The 21,409-nt window shown below is 45.2% G+C and overlaps 1 protein-coding gene across 1 annotated transcript; it reads left to right on the forward strand.

The window, feature by feature from the left end:
* The first annotated feature begins 7,007 nt into the window (after positions 1 to 7,007).
* Positions 7,008 to 15,009, forward strand: LOC132869057 (proline-rich transmembrane protein 2). Its single transcript, XM_060902411.1, has 4 exons — positions 7,008 to 7,269; positions 7,554 to 7,858; positions 7,951 to 8,083; positions 14,909 to 15,009. The coding sequence occupies exons 1-4, from the start codon at positions 7,008 to 7,010 to the stop codon at positions 15,007 to 15,009; spliced, it is 801 nt and encodes a 266-aa protein (XP_060758394.1).
* The last annotated feature ends 6,400 nt before the right edge of the window (positions 15,010 to 21,409 follow it).

A 21,409-nucleotide genomic window follows, 5' to 3' on the forward strand; every position in this document is an offset into this window, starting at 1 on the left:
GCTTTTCTCATAAGAAGAACATGCTTTCTTGTAGTCATGAAACATTTACAGTGGTGCTTGAAAGTTTGTGAACCCTTTAGAATTTTCTATATTTCTGCATAAATATGTCCTAAAACATCATCAGATTTTCACACAAGTCCTAAAAGTAGATAAAGAGAACCCAGTTAAACAAGTGAGATGAAAATATTCTACTTGGTCATTTTATTTATTGAGGAAAATGATCCAATATTACATATCTGTGAGTGGCAAAAGTATGTGAACCTCTAGGATTAGCAGTTAATTTGAAGGTGAAATTAGAGTCAGGTGTTTTCAATCAATGGGATGACAATCAGGTGTGAGTGGGCACCCTGTTTTATTTAAAGAACAGGGATCTATCAAAGTCTGATCTTCACAACACTTGTTTGTGGAAGTGTATCATGGCAAGGACAAAGGAGATTTCTGAGGACCTCAGAAAAAGTGTTGTTGATGCTCATCAGGCTGGAAAAGGTTACAAAACCATCTCTAAAGAGTTTGGACTCCACCAATCCACAGTCAGACAGATTGTGTACAAATGGAGGAAATTCAAGACCATTGTTACCCTCCCCAGGAGTGGTCGACCAACAAAGATCATTCCAAGAGCAAGGTGTGTAATAGTCGGCGAAGTCACAAAGGACCTCAGGGGAACTTCTAAGCAACTGAAGGTCTCTCTCACATTGGCTAATGTTAATGTTCATGAGTCCACCATCAGGAGAACACTGAACAACAATGGTGTGCATGGCAGGGTTGCAAGGAGAAAGCCACTGCTCTCCAAAAAGAACATTGCTGCTCGTCTGCAGTTTGCTAAAGATCACGTGGACAAGCCAGAAGGCTTTTGGAAAAATGTTTTGTGGATGGACGAGACCAAAATAAAACTTTTTGGTTTAAATGAGAAGCGTCATGTTTGGAGAAAGGAAAACACTGCATTCCATCATAAGAACCTTTTCCCATCTGTGAAACATGGTGGTGGTAGTATCATGGTTTGGGTCTGTTTTGCTGCATCTGGGCCAGGACGGCTTGCCAACATTGATGGAACAATAAATTCTGAATTATACCAGTGAATTCTAAAGGAAAATGTCAGGACATCTGTCCATGAACTGAATCTCAAGAGAAGGTGGGTCATGCAGCAAGACAACAACCCTAAGCAACCAAAGAATACCTAAATACCAAAGAATAGCTAAAGAAGAATAAAGTTAATGTTTTGGAATGGCCAAGTCAAAGTCCTGACCTTAATCCAATGGAAATGTTGTGGAAGGACCTGAAGCGAGTAGTTCATGTGAGGAAACCCACCAACATCCCATAGTTGAAGCTGTTCTGTACGGAGGAATGGGCTAAAATTCCTCCAAGCTGGTGTGCAGGACTGATCAATAGTTACTGGAAACGTTTAGTTGCAGTTATTGCTGCACAAAGGGGTCACACCAGATACTGAAAGCAAAGGTTCACATACTTTTGCCACTCACAGATATGTAATACTGGATAATTTTCCTCAATAAATAAATGACTAAGTATAATATTTTTGTCTCATTTGTTTAACTGGCTTCTCTTTATCTACTTTTAGGACTTGTGTGGAAATCTGATGATGTTTTAGGTCATATTTATGCAGAAATATAGAAAATTCTAAAGGGTTCACAAACTTTCAAGCACCACTGTACCTGTAGTAAAGAGATGTTTTCTTGTAGTCGTGAAACGTTTACCTGGAGTAACGAGATGTTGTTGTTTTTTGTAGTTACAAGATGTTTTCTTGTAGTAATGAAACATTTACCTGTAGTGATGAGATGTTTTCTTGTTATCGTGAAACGTTTACCTGTAGTAACAAGATGTTGTTGTTGTTTTTTTGTAGTTACAAGATGTATTCTTGTAGTAATGAAGAATTTACCTGGAGTCACGAGATATCTTGTAGTCGTGAAACGTTTACCTGGAGTAACGAGATGTTGTTTTTTGTAGTTACAAGATGTTTTCTTGTAGTAATGAAACATTTACCTGTAGTGACTAGATGTGTTCTTGTAATCGTGAAACGTTTACCTGTAGTAACAAGATGTTGTTGTTGTTGTTGTTGTTGTTGTTGTTTTTTTGTAGTTACAAGATGTATTCTTGTAGTAATGAAGAATTTACCAGGAGTAACGAGATGTTTTCTTGTAGTCGTGAAACGTTTACCTGGAGTAACAAGATGTCTTGTTGTAGTCGTGAAACGTTTACCTGTAGTGACGAGACGTTTTCTTGGAGTCGTGAAACGTTTACCTGGAGTGACGAGACGTTTTCTTGGAGTCGTGAAACGTTTACCTGGAGTGACGAGACGTCTTCTTGGAGTCGTGAAACGTTTACCTGGAGTGACGAGACGTCTTCTTGGAGTCGTGAAACGTTTACCTGGAGCGACGAGACGTTTTCTTGGAGTCGTGAAACGTTTACCTGGAGCGACGAGACGTCTTCTTGGAGTCGTGAAACGTTTACCTGGAGCGACGAGACGTCTTCTTGGAGTCGTGAAACGTTTACCTGGAGCGACGAGACGTTTTCTTGGAGTCGTGAAACGTTTACCTGGAGCGACGAGACGTTTTCTTGGAGTCGTGAAACGTTTACCTGGAGCGACGAGACGTCTTCTTGGAGTCGTGAAACGTTTACCTGGAGCGACGAGACGTCTTCTTGGAGTCGTGAAACGTTTACCTGGAGCGACGAGACGTCTTCTTGGAGTCGTGAAACGTTTACCTGGAGTGACGAGACGTCTTCTTGGAGTCGTGAAACGTTTACCTGGAGTGACGAGACGTCTTCTTGGAGTCGTGAAACGTTTACCTGGAGTGACGAGACGTCTTCTTGGAGTCGTGAAACGTTTACCTGGAGTGACGAGACGTCTTCTTGGAGTCGTGAAACGTTTACCTGGAGTGACGAGACGTCCTCTTGGAGTCGTGAAACGTTTACCTGGAGTGACGAGACGTCTTCTTGGAGTCGTGAAACGTTTACCTGGAGTGACGAGATGTTGTTGTCTTTTTGTAGTTACAAGATGTTTTCTTATAGTAATGAAACATTTACCTGTAGTAACGAGATGTTTTCTTGTAGTCGTGAAACGTTTACCTGGAGTAACGAGATGTCTTGTTGTAGTCGTGAAACGTTTACCTGGAGTAACGAGATGTCTTGTTGTAGTCGTGAAACGTTTACCTGGAGTAACGAGATGTTTTCTTGTAGTCGTGAAACATTTACCTGGAGTAACGAGATGTCTTGTTGTAGTCGTGAAACGTTTACCTGGAGTAACGAGATGTTTTCTTGTAGTCGTGAAATGTTTACCTGGAGTAACGAGATGTCTTGTTGTAGTCGTGAAACGTTTACCTGGAGTAACGAGATGTTTTCTTGTAGTCGTGAAACGTTTACCTGGAGTAACGAGATGTCTTGTTGTAGTCGTGAAACGTTTACCTGGAGTAACGAGATGTTTTCTTGTAGTCGTGAAACGTTTACCTGGAGTAACGAGATGTTTTCTTGTAGTCGTGAAACGTTTACCTGGAGTAACGAGATGTTTTCTTGTAGTCGTGAAACGTTTACCTGGAGTAACGAGATGTTTTCTTGTAGTCGTGAAACGTTTACCTGGAGTAACGAGATGTTTTCTTGTAGTCGTGAAACGTTTACCTGGAGTAACGAGATGTCTTGTTGTAGTCGTGAAACGTTTACCTGGAGTAACGCATAATACAAGAAATGGGTCAGAACCGGGCTTGGGCTGTGTGACTGAATAACTGAATAATAATAATAAGCTGTTCACACCCAGACATGGTGACAGTGAAAATAAGGCACCATGAAATATTTTGAAAGCTTAGCAGCATCATATAATCAGTGCGAGGGTAAACAGTGGTTTGGGTTGGCTAACACTGGAGGCTTTCCTGAGGAAGGATGTGATGGTGCACACATCAATGTTTGGGGTAAAATTCGGTGATATGCGCTTGATCAGGAGAAACCAGAAATAAAAAAAAATCAAGGGACAGTCAACAAGGATGCCAAACTGTGTATATTATTTCACTGTTCAGCTATGCACGCGCCCAATCTGGCAAGAAGGAAGAGTGCGCGAGCGGTTCAGTGCAGGTGGCGCCTCCGTCCGATCCGCGCACGTCCAGTGAAATGGTTCTGTGCACACGAGCATTCCTTATTTCTCTCTTCCAACACACACACACACACGCTCGCGCGCACACACATGCACGCTCGCGCACGCGCGTGCACAGCGCAGTGAGGGGAGTGTAGTGCTGACCGAGAAGCTCCGCCGTTAAATGCAGTCAGTATTTATTGGGATTCGATCGTGCGTGCGCTCAGTGAATTCCAGCATCCCTGTGCCAAGTCCCTTAGAGTTTTCCTTGTACTTTTTATTCCAACATGATCAGGGCCACTGGAATATTCTCCCACGCTTCGCACTAGAAAAGGTGGGTCTGCATGTCTCATTCTTTTGCGCATCGAGCTCAAGCCAGTATACAGACGCCTTGCTTATGTGGGTGTGTCACTAAAACCCATAATATTCCAGGAATATCGTCTATTAAAAACTTCATCACTGATACTAAATCACAGGCTGCTCATAGCTTCTCTACAAGCAAACTTGTGCCATTTTTCCCCCCTCTCCAGTCTATTTATGGAGATTTTAGGGGATGTGCATTGCTGATGTGTTTATTTAGAAATGAAGGCTTTTGAGACGGATATGTCATCTGTTTTTCATATTCTTCGTCCACCCAGATGAATGGCATGCTTGAACATTATCTCCTAAATGTAGCTATAAAATATCCTCAACACACACAGCACAGCACAGCAGTGATGTTGGGGTGCTGTATAGGTGGAGCTGGCTCCCCATACAGCATTCAGAGTACACATCAATATAAGACATGTAGCACAAGAAGGATAGAACTTGACAACTGATATTAAACTGTATAATCATTGTATGTTATTTTTCTTCTAGTAATCTGTTTATTTGAATTATAATATGTGCACAACTCTTATTTTATTTATTTAGCATTTGGATTTTCATGCATTTCATTTGGGAATTAGGGTTTTTGAGATAGGTGTGTCATCTGATACACACACACACACACACACACACACACACATCTTCCTTCAGCCAAGCCAAACAGGAAAAAAATAAATAAATAAATCACTGTTTTAACCACACATTCTTCCCCAGCAATACAATCCTGATCCTGAGCAATACAGTATTTATAGTAGGATCTGGAGTTGATGCAATTTTAGGCATGCAATATAATTAAGATCTTGTGCACTGTTTTTGGGTGTAGCAGAGAAAATGTTGTTGACACCTTCATTAATTGTACATGTTCGTTTCAACCCGACAGTAATTATGAACCACTTGCAATATGAACCTATTCACAGGCCACAGAAATCGAGGATCTGATTGCATATTCAAATGGCTATCAAAGCAGATCAAAGCTGTTTTCTGGTGAGGCCAACAAAAGGTCTCCGCAGGAGAGATTCAAAAACGTCTCCTACAAAAAGAAGGGGGGGAAAAAAGAGAATGAATGAATGAATAAATAAATAAATGCGCAGCCCAGGATTAGAGTCTGGTTTCAATCTGTGTATTTACTTGCTTTCAAAGCACAGAAATGATGGGAGGAGGATGCAGCCAGCTGTCTCTTCTTCTATGGACTCCTTTTTTTCTATGATTTATTGTCTCAGAATATTATGATGAGGAAGCAGGTGCACTAGCTGTACTAGAGTCTCATGTTAGGTTAAGGGCACAGTAAATGAGACAGAACCAAGCTTGTCTTTAAAGCCACACTTAGAAATAGCTGAATCAGCAGCATGGCCACTTCATTACCGTATGTCGTCTTATTTTACTGCCATGCAATATGATCAAACTAGTCTCTCTACTGCATGCTTTAGTTGTTGGACTGTCAGGTTTGTTGTTATTTTAAAACCATAATCAGCCCATATGCAATTTTAAAGGTGCAGTTTGTGGTGTTGAAAAGTATTTTAAGCCGTGTCGTAATGCCTTAGAAAAGCAATCATTTGTAATATTTATAAGACTGTGGCTTGTAATATGCAATTGTTATGACTATTCATTTTTAGGCTTTGTTTAAATTTTTCTGATCCGCTGTTTAGCTCTGCCCTTATCTGGAATAGGGCTGCTCAGCTGTGCCTCTTTCCTCATGAGGAATACATAGGTTTATCAGACAGGCTGGGATCTGTTGGTGGAAGAGGAAAGCTTGCCAATGTCTTCATTAAAATTACAAATGCTCCTTAAAGACAGGGGTGATAGCCATGGAGACCCCTCCTTATGATTTCATGACACACATAGTTACAGCCAAATCCTTTTATGAGCTATGGGTTTATGAACCTGTATATGTTTGTATTGGTTGGTGTCCAGAAAGCTGATACAATTTCTTCCCAAGATCCTCCACAGTACAGAATTTATACCCATCGATAAAGATTCAGTAGGCTTGCTGTGTTCAGTAATCTGTCTGTTCATTAGTAGACTGTGCCAAGTTTCCCAAAAGCATCGCAGCACAAAGATCATCGTTAAATAGTAGAGTGAGCAGTACAATGAACATTCTCTCTCCTCGTTAAGATGCTCTTAGCATTAAGAGGCTTTTGGGAAACCCAGCGCTGTCCAATAATTGTAAGATGCCCCTGCTGCTTCTGAGGTGAATTGCAATTGAAATGAAGACATTGACAAGCCTTCCCCTTCTTCCCAATAAGCCCTACTTCTCTGTTTAAGCCAATATCAGTCAGATCGTACACTAAATAATACACTGATTTATTTGTTAAATGGCAGTCTTTGACGCAATGTTGTCCAACAGCCCATACCCTTGTAATGGTCTACTGCCTTGTACATCCTTGTATGTCCTGTGCTTAAGATAAACATCAGAAAATATTTTAATCAATTTTAGCATTGAAAAGATTAAAATTAATTAAAATTCTTGAATTATTTTCCACAGTTTTGTCAGACAACATATCGCAGCCATAATACAACACTGTAAACTAGTTTGAAAAGAAATTGGGCAGTTCGGAAATTCTGCATCTTCAAGATGGATCTGAACACAGACACCAACGCGTCAACTACTGCCCTAAATGTAGAGCAGGAAGAAGAGCAGCAACAAACTGAACAAGTGACCGATCAACAACCAGATGATGTGTCTGGCCAGACCCCCATATTATCTCAGCCAGTGAAGACTGAGCATCAAGATCCCCCTACTGACTCAGAGTCCACTCCTGCTCCAGAAAGCTCAGTCCAGTTGAATGGTCTGGTCAAAGATCACCTGTCAGTCATCGATGAAAAGATGGAAACAAGTAAAGACTGCAATCTTTGCATGCCCCATCTTTGTGTCATTTACCGAGCACCCCAACCATGTTATGATGAATTAGCTGCAATATTTTACCTTAATCAGAGTGAATGTCCCATTGAATTTTTTATTTTGTCCCCCTCTTTCCATTGTTTCCCCTCTTCATCAACCTGTCCCTCTACCAAACATTTCCTCTCACATCCCGCATATTTGACACTGCCCAACAAATTCCTTCTGTTATCAACAATTCCCCTTCTTTTTCATATCCGTCATTTCTCTCTCCCTTAACAGGTAATGGAGTCTGCCCTAATGCTGTAGATGCTTCTCCTCCTACCTCTTCCCGTTCTTCTCCCCCTCGTCACCATCATGCTAAGACAGGCCATGCTCATGCTAATGGCCATGCCCGCCTTGGCAGCCGCTCGGGTTCATTGAGCCATGCTGGGTCGCCTCGCCCCTCACTCAGCCGCCAGCCCAGTACTCTCACCGAGAATGCAGTAGATGGCACCAAGCCCAGTGATTACCTTATCCTGGCCATACTTGCCTGCTTCTGCCCTCTCTGGCCTATCAACATTGTCGGCTTGACCTTCTCAGTTATGGTACAATTGTTTATAAGCTTGTAGAATCAGCATTCTTGATAAATTATGAAATGAAATTCTTACCTTCTTTTTTCTCTTGTTCTCTCTCTCAGTCTCGGTACAGTCTGCAACAAGGGAACATTGATGGAGCACGGCGTCTTGGCCGTAATGCGAAGGTCCTCTCAATCGTCTCTCTTGTGGGTGGATTTATCATTATTACTGCCACCATTGCTATCAACTGGGGATGTGAGTTTCACATAAACTATGAATCTATTAAATTTAGTCAAATTTTATTATAATATTATATTGTAATTTAGCAAAATTAAAAATTGATAGGGCAGCGCAGTGGTGTAGTGGTTAGTACTGTCACCTCACAGCAAGAAGGTTCTGGGTTTGAGCCCAGTGGCCGACGGGGGCCTTTCTGTGTGGAGTTTGCATGTTCTCCCCGTGTCTGCGTGGGTTTCCTCCGGGTGCTCTGGTTTCCCCCACAGTCCAAAGACATGCAGGTTAGATTAATTGGTGGCTCTAAATGACCGTAGGTGTGAAGGGTTGTTTGTCTTTATGTGTCAGCCCTGAGATGATCTGGCGACTTGTCCAGGGTGTACCCCGCCTCACACCCATAGTCAGCTGGGATAGGCTCCAGCTTGCCTGCAACCCTGTAGAACAGGGTAAAGCGGCTACAGATAATGAGATGAGATGAATATGGTTAAATCTGATCTTGTTTCATATTTTCCCAAATTCAGCATTTTTTACACTTTTAGTTTGAAGTATAGATCATGTTGTGAGCAAATGTCTCGTCTCATCTCGTCTCGTCTTCTTCTGCTTATCCAGGACCGGGTCGCGGAGGCAGCAGTCTAAGCATGGAAGCCCAAACTTCCCTTTCCCCAGACACCTCGGCCAGCTCCTCGGGAAGAACACCGAGGCGTTCCCAGGCCAGCCGAGAGACATAGTCCCTCCAGCGTGTCCTGGGTCTTCCCCGGGGCCTCCTCCCGGGGGGACATGCCTGGAACACCTCCCCAGGGAGGCGTCCAGGAGGCATCTGAAAAAGATGCCTGAGCCACCTCAGCTGGTTCCTCTCGATGTGGAGGAGCAGCGGCTCTACTCCGAGCTCCTCCCGAGTGACTGTGCTTCTCACCCTATCTCTAAGGGAGCGCCCAGCCACCCTGCGAAGGAAACTCATTTCAGCCGCTTGTATCCGCGATCTTGTTCTTTCTGTCATTACCCAAAGCTCATGACCATAGGTGAGAGTTGGAACGTAGATCGACCGGTAAATTGAGAGCTTCGCCTTTTGGCTCAGCTCCTTCTTCACCACGACGGACCGGTAAAGCGACCGCATCACTGCGGAGGCTGCACCGATCCGCCTGTCGATCTCACGCTCCATCCTTCCCTCACTCGTGAACAAGATCCCGAGATACTTAAACTCCTCCACTTGAGGCAGGACTTCTCCACCAACCTGGAGAGGGCAAGCCACCCTTTTCCGGTCGAGAACCATGGCCTCGGACTTGGAGGTGCTGATTCTCATCCCAGCCGCTTCACACTCGACTGCAAACCGCCCCAGTGCATGCTGAAGGTCCTGGTTTGAAGAAGCCAACAGGACAACATCATCCGCAAAAAGCAGAGATGAAATCCTGTGGTTCCCAAACAGGATTCCTTCCGGCCCCTGGCTGCGCCTAGAAATTCTGTCCATAAAAATTATGAACAGAACCGGTGACAAAGGGCAGCCCTGACGGAGTCCAACATGCACTGGGAACAGGTCTGACTTACTGCCGGCAATGCGAACCAGACTCCTGCTCCGTTCGTACAGGGACCGGACAGCCCTTAGCAAAGAGCCCCGAACCCCATACTCCCGAAGCACCCCCCACAGAATACCATGGGGGACACGGTCGAATGCCTTCTCCAGATCCACAAAGCACATGTGGACTGGTTGGGCAAACTCCCATGAACCCTCGAGCACCCTATGAAGGGTATAGAGCTGGTCCAGTGTTCCGCGACCAGGACGAAAACCGCATTGTTCCTCCTGGATCCGAGGTTCGACTATTGGTCGAATTCTCCTCTCCAGTACCCTGGAGTAAACTTTCCCTGGGAGGCTGAGAAGTGTGATTCCCCTATAATTGGAGCACACTCTCCGGTCCCCTTTCTTAAAAAGAGGGACCACCACCCCAGTCTGCCACTCCAGAGGCACTGTCCCCGACCGCCACGCGATGTTGCAGAGGCGTGTCAACCAAGACAGCCCCACAACATCCAGAGACTTGAGATACTCAGGGCGGATCTCATCCACCCCCGGTGCCTTGCCACCGAGGAGCTTGCAAACCACCTCAGTGACTTCGGCTTGGGTAATGGACGAGTCCACCTCTGAGTCATCAGCCTCAGTCTCCTCAGTGGAAGACATGACGGTGGGATTGAGGAGATCCTCAAAGTATTCCTTCCACCGCCCGACAATGTCCCCAGTCGAGGTCAACAGCTCCCCACCCGCACTGTAAACAGTGTTGGCAGAGTACTGCTTCCCCCTCCTGAGGCGCCGGACGGTTTGCCAGAATTTCTTCGAGGCCGACCGATAGTCCTTCTCCATGGCCTCCCCGAACTCCTCCCAGTTCCGAGTTTTTGCCTCTGCAACTGCCCGAGCTGCAGCACGCCTGGCCTGCCGATACCCGTCGGCTGCCTCAGGAGTCCCGGAGGTCAACATGGCCCGATAGGACTCCTTCTTCAGCTTGACGGCATCCCTTACTTCCGGTGTCCACCACCGGGTTCGGGGATTGCCGCCACGACAGGCACCGGAGACCTTGCGGCCACAGCTCCGAACAGCTGCGTCCACAATGGAGGTAGAGAACATGGTCCACTCAGACTCAATGTCCCCCGCCTCCCTCGGAAGCTGGGAAAAGCTCTCCCGGAGGTGGGAGTTAAAGACCTCCCCAACAGAGTGCTCGGCCAGACGTTCCCAGCAGACCCTCACCATACGTTTGGGCCTGCCAGGTCTGTCCAGCTTCCTCCTCCGCCAGCGGATCCAACTCACCACCAGGTGGTGATCAGTTGACAACTCAGCCCCTCTCTTCACCCGAGTGTCCAAGACATAGGGTCGGAGATCAGATGACACGACTACAAAGTCGATCATCGACCTCCGACCTAAGGTGTCCTGGTGCCACGTGCACTTATGGACACCCCTATGCTCGAACATGGTGTTTGTTATGGACAAACTGTGACTAGCACAGAAGTCCAATAACAAAACACCACTCGGGTTCAGATCGGGGAGGCCGTTCCTCCCAACCACGCCCCTCCAGGTGTCACTGTCGTCGCCCACGTGAGCATTGAAGTCCCCCAGTAGCACAATGGAGTCCCCAGTCTGAGCACCCCTCAGTACCTCTCCCAGGGACTCCAAGAAGGCCGGATACTCTATACTGCTATTTGGCCCGTAGGCACAAACAACAGCAAGAGCCCTCTCCCCAATCCGAAGGCGCAGAGAGGCGACCCTCTCGTTCACTGGGGTAAACTCCAACACATGGCGGCTGAGCTGGGGAGCTATAAGGAAGCCCACACCAGCCCACCGCCGCTCACCACGGGCGACTCCAGAGAAGTGGAAAGTCCAGCCCCTCTCGAGGAGCTGGGTTCCAGAGCCCAAGCTGTGCGTGGAGGTGAGCCCGACTATCTCTAGCCGGTACCTCTCAACCTCCCGCACAAGCTCAGGCTCCTTCCCCCCCAGCGAAGTGACATTCCATGTCCCAACAGCCAGCCGCTGTGTCCGGGGATCAGGTCGTCGAGGCCCCTGCCTTCGACTGCCACCCAATCCACACTGCACCAAACCCCTACTGCTACCTCTGTGGGTGGTGAACCCACAGGAGGTCGGGCCCACGTCACCTCTTCGGGCTGAGCCCGGCCGGGCCCCATGGGCAAAGGCCCGGCCACCAAGCGCTCGCATACGAGCCCCAACCCCAGGCCTGGCTCCAGGGTGGGGCCCCGGCTGCGTCCTACCGGGCGACGTCACGGTCCTGGATTTTTTCTCCATAGGGGTTTTTTGGTGAACTGCTCTTGGTCTGGCCTGTCACCTAGGACCTGTCTGCCTTGGGAAACCCTAACAGGGGCATAATGCCCCCGACAACATAGCTCCTAGGATCATTCAAGCACACAAACCCCTCCACCACAATAAGGTGGCAGTTCTAGGAGGGGGTGAGCAAATGTGTTATTATTAATGAATGTATTAATCATATTCTTGCCATTTAGTCTTGCTTTGAGTTTTGTGCTGCTAGTGCCATATCTAACAAACCTCCTTCCATCTGTTCCAGTGATATTAAAGTCCTGAGGGTTGCCATGACAATCAGACCAAGGAGGAATTTCTGACCAACCAACTGATCCATGACCATCATCCTCCTCTCACCCTGCATTCCCACATATTACTAAAGCACCTCAAAATTTATTTTTCACTTCTTTTCTACTCTATATCAAGTTACCAAGATCAGACAACCCCCTTTTCATCTGTAGAAACTAAATCAGCAAAATCAGGAGTGAAGACTTCCCCAGCATTTTGAATAGAGGTATAAATGACTGAAGCCAGCGGAATTGTAACATGCATGTTTTATGTTTTGTTTTTGTTTTTTTTCCAGCAAAAAGGACTGATTGCTTTTTAAATGATGTCAGCTAAGAGGCATTCAGTATGATCTCATTTCCTGTTTAAAGTCCTTTGTGTGTGTGTGTGTGTGTGTGTGTGAGAGAGAGAGAGAGAGAGAGAGAGAGAGAGAGAGATGCTTGATGAAGGCACACTTTATGAATAATGGCATCAGACTCAGATAAAGAGAATAGCTAATATTAAACCTAATGTAGATTAATGGCAGGAAAGGTAAAGTAGATGAACTGTGGATGATGAAGCAGGAATAGTGAAAACGAAATGGGATGAGCATCTGATAAAACCAGCAAGCAGAATCTCCATCCAGCATTCTCTACTAGACACGATCGAAATCCCAAAGGAGCAAGACAATAAAAGAAAATAGTATGCACACTCCTACAGTGCATCTCTTGTGTGAGAGAAACAAATGCAGGTGAACACACACCACGCAAACAGACAGCACAGACATGACCTTCCTAATCGGTTGACAGTAACTAAAGCACATTGATAGTGTGGAGAAGGGAGATGTGTGTGTGTGTGTGTGTGTGTGTGTGTATGGGGGGGTGAACTGGGCTGCAGTCCTTTGTTTCACACAGATGGAGAGATGAGAGTGGGAGAAAGGATGGGAGGGAAGGTGGCAAACTGCTTATGAAAAGATACTCTAGAGATGGAAAGATGCAAGGAATTGCAGTAGAGAAGGACACAAACACGCCTTCTGATTGGTCTTGTATTGTATGTGTGTGAGAAAGTGTGTGAGTGTGTACAAGGGAGGGGGTTATGCGGTATTCCTTCTGCACCCTTTCCCCCTCTCACCATTCCTATCGAGCCAGACCACCAGTGTAATCATGTGCAGAGGAATTAGTGCTAAGGTAGCATTATTGTCTTTTTTTGTTTGTTTGTTTGTTTGTGCAGTAGATCTTAATGTTCACAAGACCAGGCCTGCACAATCACATCCCATAAACGCAAACCCAACACAGCTGAATCTATTCCCTTGATTTTATGTCACTCAACAGTGTGATACCTGATTCACTTCTGTTTGGGTAGCTTTGCCAAAACAGAATTTGTGCCAAGTCTCTGAAAGCTAGTTTTTTTTTTTTCTTTTCTTCGGATCAGAAGATATTTCTGTGTGCGTGTGTGTGTGTGTGTGTGTGTGTGAGAGAGAGAGAGAGAGAGAGAGAGAGAGGAAGACGCAACTGATGACACTCCTGAATTACTCAGAATATCTAAATTCCCAAAATGTGGTATTTCAACATTGCTTATCACTTCATATACTTCTTATGATGTATTATTATATATGGGAGAGTCTAAATGTACCTCCTTGTTTAATTGTTGAAGAAATAATATTACAAACTGCTCATAGACCCCCTGTTTTACATGGTTGATGTTTACAGTGGAATGGGTTTTTGACGAAAGACAAAAGGAAGTGGCGTGTTTTTTGATCTTTTGTGAAAGTTTTCAGAAGGCAAGTCCTTCATTTTGTAGCACTTTGTAAATACATGATATTAAAAACAAACCTCTGTACAAGATTTACAGCATTGTTAAGCACCACATGCTGGGTCCAGTGGCATGCAGGTTGCAGAGCCTGTTATGTATTTGAGGTTTTAAAGCTGCACAAATGAGGTTTTGTCCACTAGAGGGCAAGGGGGCACTAGAGTAAGCACCTGGAAAACTGAAGTGTGCAAAGGCAAGTATTCTGGACTTTTGTCTTTCAGAACCAATGAACTGGGTCTAAGACTGGACTTGAATGCAACTGGAGGTCAGTTGAGAGATGAATACTTGATACATTAGCACACAATGTTCAGGGACCCTTTTTTGTTCTGTATTATTGGTGGACAAAATCTATAAACGTGCATGTTTTGGGAATGAATGAATGAATGAATGAATGAATTAGCAGAAATTGTGTTGAACTGAAATTCTTGCTGCATTTGACCTAACAATGACAACTTCTATTATGAGTTGAATTGTGCACCATTTTTGTTCAGTTATTTTGCTTCTCTCAAATATTAATAACCTGTAGCATGCATATTTTTTAATTAGCATTAATCCAAAACATAGCCTACTGTGCAGCAATGTGAGAACCTTGGTTTTGTTTTTGTTCTCTTGAAATGCTTTAAGTGGCTGAAGATATTTACTCTGCCTGCACTGCTAGCTTTCTCAATGTATATACTAATGTACATATTTATATGTATATATTTATACTGCTACCTTCTGCCTAAGCGTTATTCTTTGATGAATATTAGACTATTAGTAATGCAATTTCTTGACTGTTATCAGTACAGTGATTTCACGCATTCTGTTGTTTATTATATTTATCGTTAAACATATTTTTATGGTTATGTACTTCAGAATTATTGCCTCTGAGTGTATACATACATATATACTGAATATATGCACCATAGCTTTGCAGTCAATTGTTTGGCTGTCAGGTTTTACTGGTACAGTTTCCGAGGTGTGAGCTTTGACCTCACGTGTTTACACAGTTTATTACAGAATCCACATGCTGCTTAGTGACATTCAGAAGGAGGACTCATTCAATGTTTCAGTGACACCAGCAGAGTATCAGTCTCTGGGTTGCATTTGAGTTTCACCAGTTCTCCAAATCCATTCACTTCTAGCTCACCAAAATATGTATTTTTAATGACCCGGGGGGGCACAGCACTCTATGCCAGTTTTTTGTTCTTCTTGTTCAGTGAATGTACTTTCCTTCACTGCATAATCTCACCCTTATGTTGGGTAAGCCACCAGTGCCAGAGGCTGATGCTTTTTTCTGTATGAAATTAATATTTCTTGCATTATGACGAGCCCTACTGCTTCTATAATCCTGACTTTGTGCAGACTTGCCTGTGCATGCCTTAATGGATTGCTTTGAACCGACAATATGTGATGTACACTGTATGTAGAATAAGGGCCTTTGATAAAGCCCTGTGTATTGATCTTGCTTCAGACCTGACTGATACTAATAATGAGCATTGTGAATAAACACTTCCTCATTAGTGGCACTTCTGTGTTGTCTGAAATACAAACACCCTATGAGATGGTATACATGTACACAGCTACGCAAACTTTTTTTTCCATTCTCCACTCTGTCAACAACCAGAGAAAAAGAAAAAAAACCTCCTTACTGAACCGCGAGCTGGCTTAGTGGTTCGCATGTCTACCTCTTGACCAGGAGATTGCAAGTTTTACTCACGGTCGGGTCATACCAAAGACCATCATATAAATGGTACCTACTGCCATCTGGCAAGGCACGCTGCAATACAGATGCGAGTGGGGAGTCAAACTCTTGCGGTTACCAGAGGACTATCCCCCCACTGTAACCCTAGCTATATGAGAGGCTGAGGGCTACTGAAACAGAGATCAGTGCTACACCTGAAGAGCCGGGTAGTAATGGGATAGGAGACTGTCTGAGAAGACCAGATCCTGGCATGGGAGGGGGACTCCTTATTGATTTTGCAAAACATAACCTTTCATTTGACATGTTTGTTTAAACAAACCACCACTGTGCTGTGGCCTGTGCGACTCTGTTATTTGCTGGACCCCATGATCTATTGATGCAGAATAGTTTTAAAAAAACTACAGTATTTCTACGAGATGAATTAATTAGCATGGCAAAATGCATGACTGTCAAAATCAGGAACACAAAGGGATGTGGAAAGAATGACACCTGAGAAAAATACTGTACAGTATGCACAAAAACAGTTCTACAATGAGGGGAAATAAGTATTCAGACAATATTGTCCTTGTTTTATTTAATATACGTCCAGTGCATGGTACTGTGTAACCACTTCAAATTTACATCCATAATGTCTTTTGACTTATAATGAAATGAAAAAAGTCTGTATTCCTAAACATAAACAAAGATAGAATGCTGCTAAAACGTTTGTGAACCCTTTAAAATTTTCTGTATTTCTGCATAAATTTGATCCGAAATGTGATCAGACATTCATCTTAATCCTAAAACTAGATGAAGAGAACCCAATTAAACAAATTATGCAAAACAGTATCGTTTTTACATTTATTTATTGAACAAAAATCAACCAAATCTTTGTTGGAAAAAGTATGTGAACCTCTAGGAGTGTGAGTTAATTTAAAGGGGTAATTGAACTCAGGTGTTCTGGTCCAGTGGTTAGCACTGTCACCTCACAGCAAGAAGGTTCCAGGTTCGAAGCTGACGGGGGCCTTTCTGTGTAGAGTTTGCATGTTCTCCCCGTGTCTGTGTGGGTTTCCTCCGGGTGCTCTGGTTTCCTCCCACAGTAAAATACCCAGCCACTGGAATTGCACAAGCCAGTGCATACTTCATGCCAGTCCCAAGCCCAGGTAGATTGGGGAGGGTTGCATCAGGAAAGGCATCAATCAAGGGGATGGTAATCAGCCATGAGTTTAGCAGGCCATCCCATGTTTCAAGAACATAAACTTGTGGTCTTCACTATCAAAGTCTGGTCTTGACCACACAGGTTTATGGAAGTGTACCATATTTTGATCAAAGGAGAATCTTTCTTTCATCTCAGAAATATTGCTCAGATAAGAAATTTAATGTCACTACATGACGCGGAAAAACTAGTTCATGCTTTTCTTACCTCCAGGTTGGATTATTGTAATGCCTTACTGTCTGGATGTTTTAATAAGTGCATAAACAAGCTCCAGTTAGTTCAAAATGCAGTAGCAAGAGTCCTTACTAGAACTAGAAAATATGACCACATCACCCCTGTCTTATCCACACTGCACTGGCTCCCAATCAAATTTCGTATTGATTATAAAATATTGCTATTGACCTTTAAAGCACTGAATGGTCTCGCTCCACAGTACCTGAGTGAACTTCTGGTCCTCTATGACCCGTCACGCCTACTTCGATCAAAAGGTGCAGGCTATCTGCTGGTACCTCGTATAGTGAAGGCTACATCAGGGGGCAGAGCCTTTTCTTACAAAGCCCCACAGTTATGGAACACCCTTCCAAGTAATGTTTGGGAATCAGACACAGTCTCAGCGTTTAAGTCTAGGCTGAAAACATATCTGTTTAGTCAAGCCTTTTGTTAATGGTGTTTATGAGGTAAGGGTGTAGATCTGGAGGGTCCTCAGACATAGAGTGTTTTGGTAAACTGGGATGTATGGATGCTGTCAGTCCCCCACTCACTTGTTCCCTCGAGTTTGTTGATGGTGTAGTGGCTGGCTGCTTTATGTCCCGGGGCTCCCTCATGACTGTGTTACCTTCTGGCTCTCCCCTTTTAGTTATGCTGTCATAGTTAGTTTTGCCTGAGTCCCTGCTTGTACTCAGTGCAATATGTATACTGTTCCTACTTATTCAGGTGACATTGGCCATACCTAACAACCTTTGTTTTCTCCCCCCCCCCCAATCTGTCTCTTTGAGTTACATGTCAGTCCTGGGATCGAGATGCTGACCTCTTCTACTCCTTGGACCTGCCTGATCCATCCTGGTGCCCTGTGTCTGGTTGGAGTGTCATCGCATCGCTCCTGTGGAGGATGGCCCCATGTGGACAGTTGAAAGTCACACTTGGAGGACGCTCTGAACACTTACAGTAAAGCTTTTATGGCTGAGGACTACAGTTGACTTGCTAACTTTAGGACTGCAGTTGTCATGAACAGTTTTGCACTCAAGTTTCCATCAATGAAGAGTTTATAACATCAACAAAACAGACTTCATGTTAAAACTGTTAATGTTATAGTCATGTTGTCTGTTGTTGCCCAAATGAGGATGGGTTCCCTTTTGAGTCTGGTTCCTCTCGAGGTTTCTTCCTCATGTTGTTTGAGGGAGTTTTTCCTTGCCACCGTCGCCACAGGTTTGCTCATTAGGGATAAATTAGGAATAAAATTAGCTCGTGTTTTAAGTCGTTCAAATTCTGTAAAGCTGCTTTGCGACAATGTTTATTGTTAAAAGCGCTATACAAATAAACTTGACTTGACTATTGGGGGCCCCCCAGTTTGGCACACTAACATCGGATTTCTCCCCAGTAAATGAAAGGACTGTTTCCCTGTGCCTTCAGGTCGGGGAACGGTCTCTGACTGTCATTTGCGCTTATGCGCCAAATGGTAGTTCAGAGTACCTGGCCTTACTTGGAGTCCTTAAGTGGGGTACTAGACAGTGCACCATGAGGGGACTCCATTGTTTTACTTGGGGACTTCAATGCTCACGTGGGCAATGACAGTGAGACCTGGAGGGGTGTGATTGGGAGGAACAGCCTGCCCGATCTGAACCTGAGTGGTGTTCTGTTGTTGGACTTCTGTGCCATGCACAGTTTGGCCATAATGAACACCATGTAGGAGCATAAGGGTGTCCATAAGTGTACGTTGCACGAGGACACCCTAGGCAGTAGATCAATAATTGACTTTGTAGTCATTTCATCTGATCTGCCACCATATGTCTTGGACACTCAGGTGAAGAGAGGAGCAGAGCTGCTAACTGATCACTACCTGGTGGCGAGCTGGATCAGATGACGGGGGAGGAGGCCGGACAGACCTGGTAGGCCCAAACGTGTAGTGACGTTATGCTGGGAACGTCTGGCAGAAGCCCCCATCTGTCGGGGTCTTCAACTGCATACCGGGGGAGGATAGGGACATTGCATCTGAGTGGACCATGTTCTGTACCTCCATTGCTGAGTTGGCCATGCGGAGCTGCGGCTGCAAGGTTGTTGGTGCCTGTCATGGTAGTAATCCCCAAACCTGGTGGTGGACACCTGCAGTGAGGGGAGCCGTCAAGCTGAAGAAGGAGTCATATCGGGCTTGGTTAGCCTGTGGGTCTCCAGAGGCAGCTGACAGATATCAATGGATCAAGCGGAATGTGGTTCTGGCGATCGCTGAAGCAAAAAATCGGGTGTGGGAGGAGTTCGATGAGGCCATGGAAAGCGACTTTTGGTTAGCCTCGAAGAGATTCTGGCAAACTGTCTGGCGGCTCAGGAAGGGGAAGCAGTGCTCTGTCCCGACTGTTTACAGTGGGGATGCAGTGCTGTCGACCTCAACTGGGGACATCACCTGGCGGTGGAAGGAATACTTCGAGGATCTCCTCAATCCCACCTTCATGTCATCCGAGGAGGACACAGAGTCTGAGGGTGCTTGGAAGGACTCATCCATCACAGGGGCTGAGGTTGCCGAGGTGGTTAAAAAGCTCTTCGGTGGCCAGGCTCCAGGGGTGGATGAGATTCGTCCTGAGTTCCTGAAGGCGCTGGATGTTGTTGGGCTGTCTTGGCTGACACGCCTCTTCAACATTGTGTGGAGGTCGGGGACAGTGCCTCTGGATTGGCAGACTGGGGTGGTGGTCCCCCTTTTTAAAAAGGGGGACCAGAGAGTGTGTTTCAACTATAGGGGGATCACACTTCTCAGCCTCCCCGGGAAAGCTGGGGTGCTGGAGAGGAGAGTCTGGTTGATAGTTGAACCTTGGATTCAGGAGAAACAATGTGGTTTTCATCCTAGTCGTGGAACACTGGGCCAGCTCTTTACCCTTGCAAGGGTACTGGAAGGTGCATGGGAGTTTGCCCAACCGGTCTACATGTGTTTGTGGACCTGGAGAAGGCTTACAACCGTGTCCCTCGGGATGCCCTGTGGGGGGTGCTTCAGGAGTACGGGGTTTGGGGCCCACTGCTGTGGGCCATTCGGACCCTGTATGACCAGAGCAGGAGTTTTGTTCGCATTGCCGGAAGTAAGTTGGACTTGTTCCCAGTGCATGTGGGATGGCTACCCTTTGTCACCAGTTCTGTTCATAACTTTTATGGACAGAATTTCTAGGTGCAGACAAGGAGCGGAGGGTGTCCGGTTTGGTGGCATCAGGATTGTGTCTCTTCTTTTTGTGGATGATGTGGTCCTGTTGGCTTCATCAACCTGTGACCTACAGCATGCATTGAGACAGTTTGCAGCCAAGTGTGAAGTGGCTGGGATGAGGATCAGCACCTCCAAGTCTGTGGCCATGGTGCTCAGCCAGAAATGGGTGGAGTGCCTACTTTGGGTCGGGGGGAGTTGCTACCTCAAGTGGAGGAGTTTAAGTATCTCGGGGTCTTGTTCATGAGTGAGGGTAGGGGGGAGCGGGAGTTGGACAGACAGATAGGGGCAGCATCAGCAGTGACGTGGATGCTAAACTGGTCTGTTGTGATAAAGAGAGAACTGAGCCAAAAGGCAAAGCTCTCAATTTACTGGTCCATCTACATTCCCACCCTCACCTATGGTCACGAGCTGTGGGTAGTGACCAAAGTAATGAGGTCGTGGATACAAGCAGTCAAAATTAGTTTTCTCCACAGGGTGGCTGGGCTCTCCCTTAGAGACAGGGTGAGAAGCTTGGTCATTCAGGAGAGACTCCAAGCAGAACCGCTGCTCCTCCACATCGAAAGGAGTCAGTTGAGGTGGTTTGGGCACCTTGTTAGGATGCCCCCTGGACATCTCCCAGGGGAGGTTCTCTGCACTGTAAAAAAAGAATAGTCGAGAATACTTGAAATTTCAAGGCAACAGTCTGCATTAATAATTTTATGTTTTGCCAACGATGTATGCCCATGATAATCCAAATAATGATAACACTGTTATCTTTATTAAGAATTCTTAATTAAGTCAATTTTCAATTCCTCATTCTGCCAACATAGATTTCTCTTTTTGCTGAACAGTGGCATTCACAGTAGTACAAAAAGGCAATTGAGGTTCTCACAATTTTTGGGGGGGCTTTTTTTTACCTTTACTTGGATAGGACAGTGTAGAGACAGGAAATGAGCGGGAGAGAGAGACGGAGAGGGAAATGACCTCAGGTCGGAATTGAACCCGGGTCCCCGGACTTATGGTATGGCGCCTTATCCACCTGAGCCACGACAACATGAGCTTCAACCGGAGAGAGAACCACATTGCCCAGCCCTTGCATTTGGGAGAGGAAACCCCGTGTCTTGGTCATTAAGAGCATGTGCTGAATAAACACCTGTGGCAATTATGTATTTTCAATTCAGATTATTCACTATTGCATATTTACACATCATTGAGGTGCACCCTATCAGTTTGAT

The sequence above is a fragment of the Neoarius graeffei genome, chromosome 20, assembly GCF_027579695.1.
Source record: "Neoarius graeffei isolate fNeoGra1 chromosome 20, fNeoGra1.pri, whole genome shotgun sequence".
NCBI classification, from domain to species: domain Eukaryota; kingdom Metazoa; phylum Chordata; class Actinopteri; order Siluriformes; family Ariidae; genus Neoarius; species Neoarius graeffei.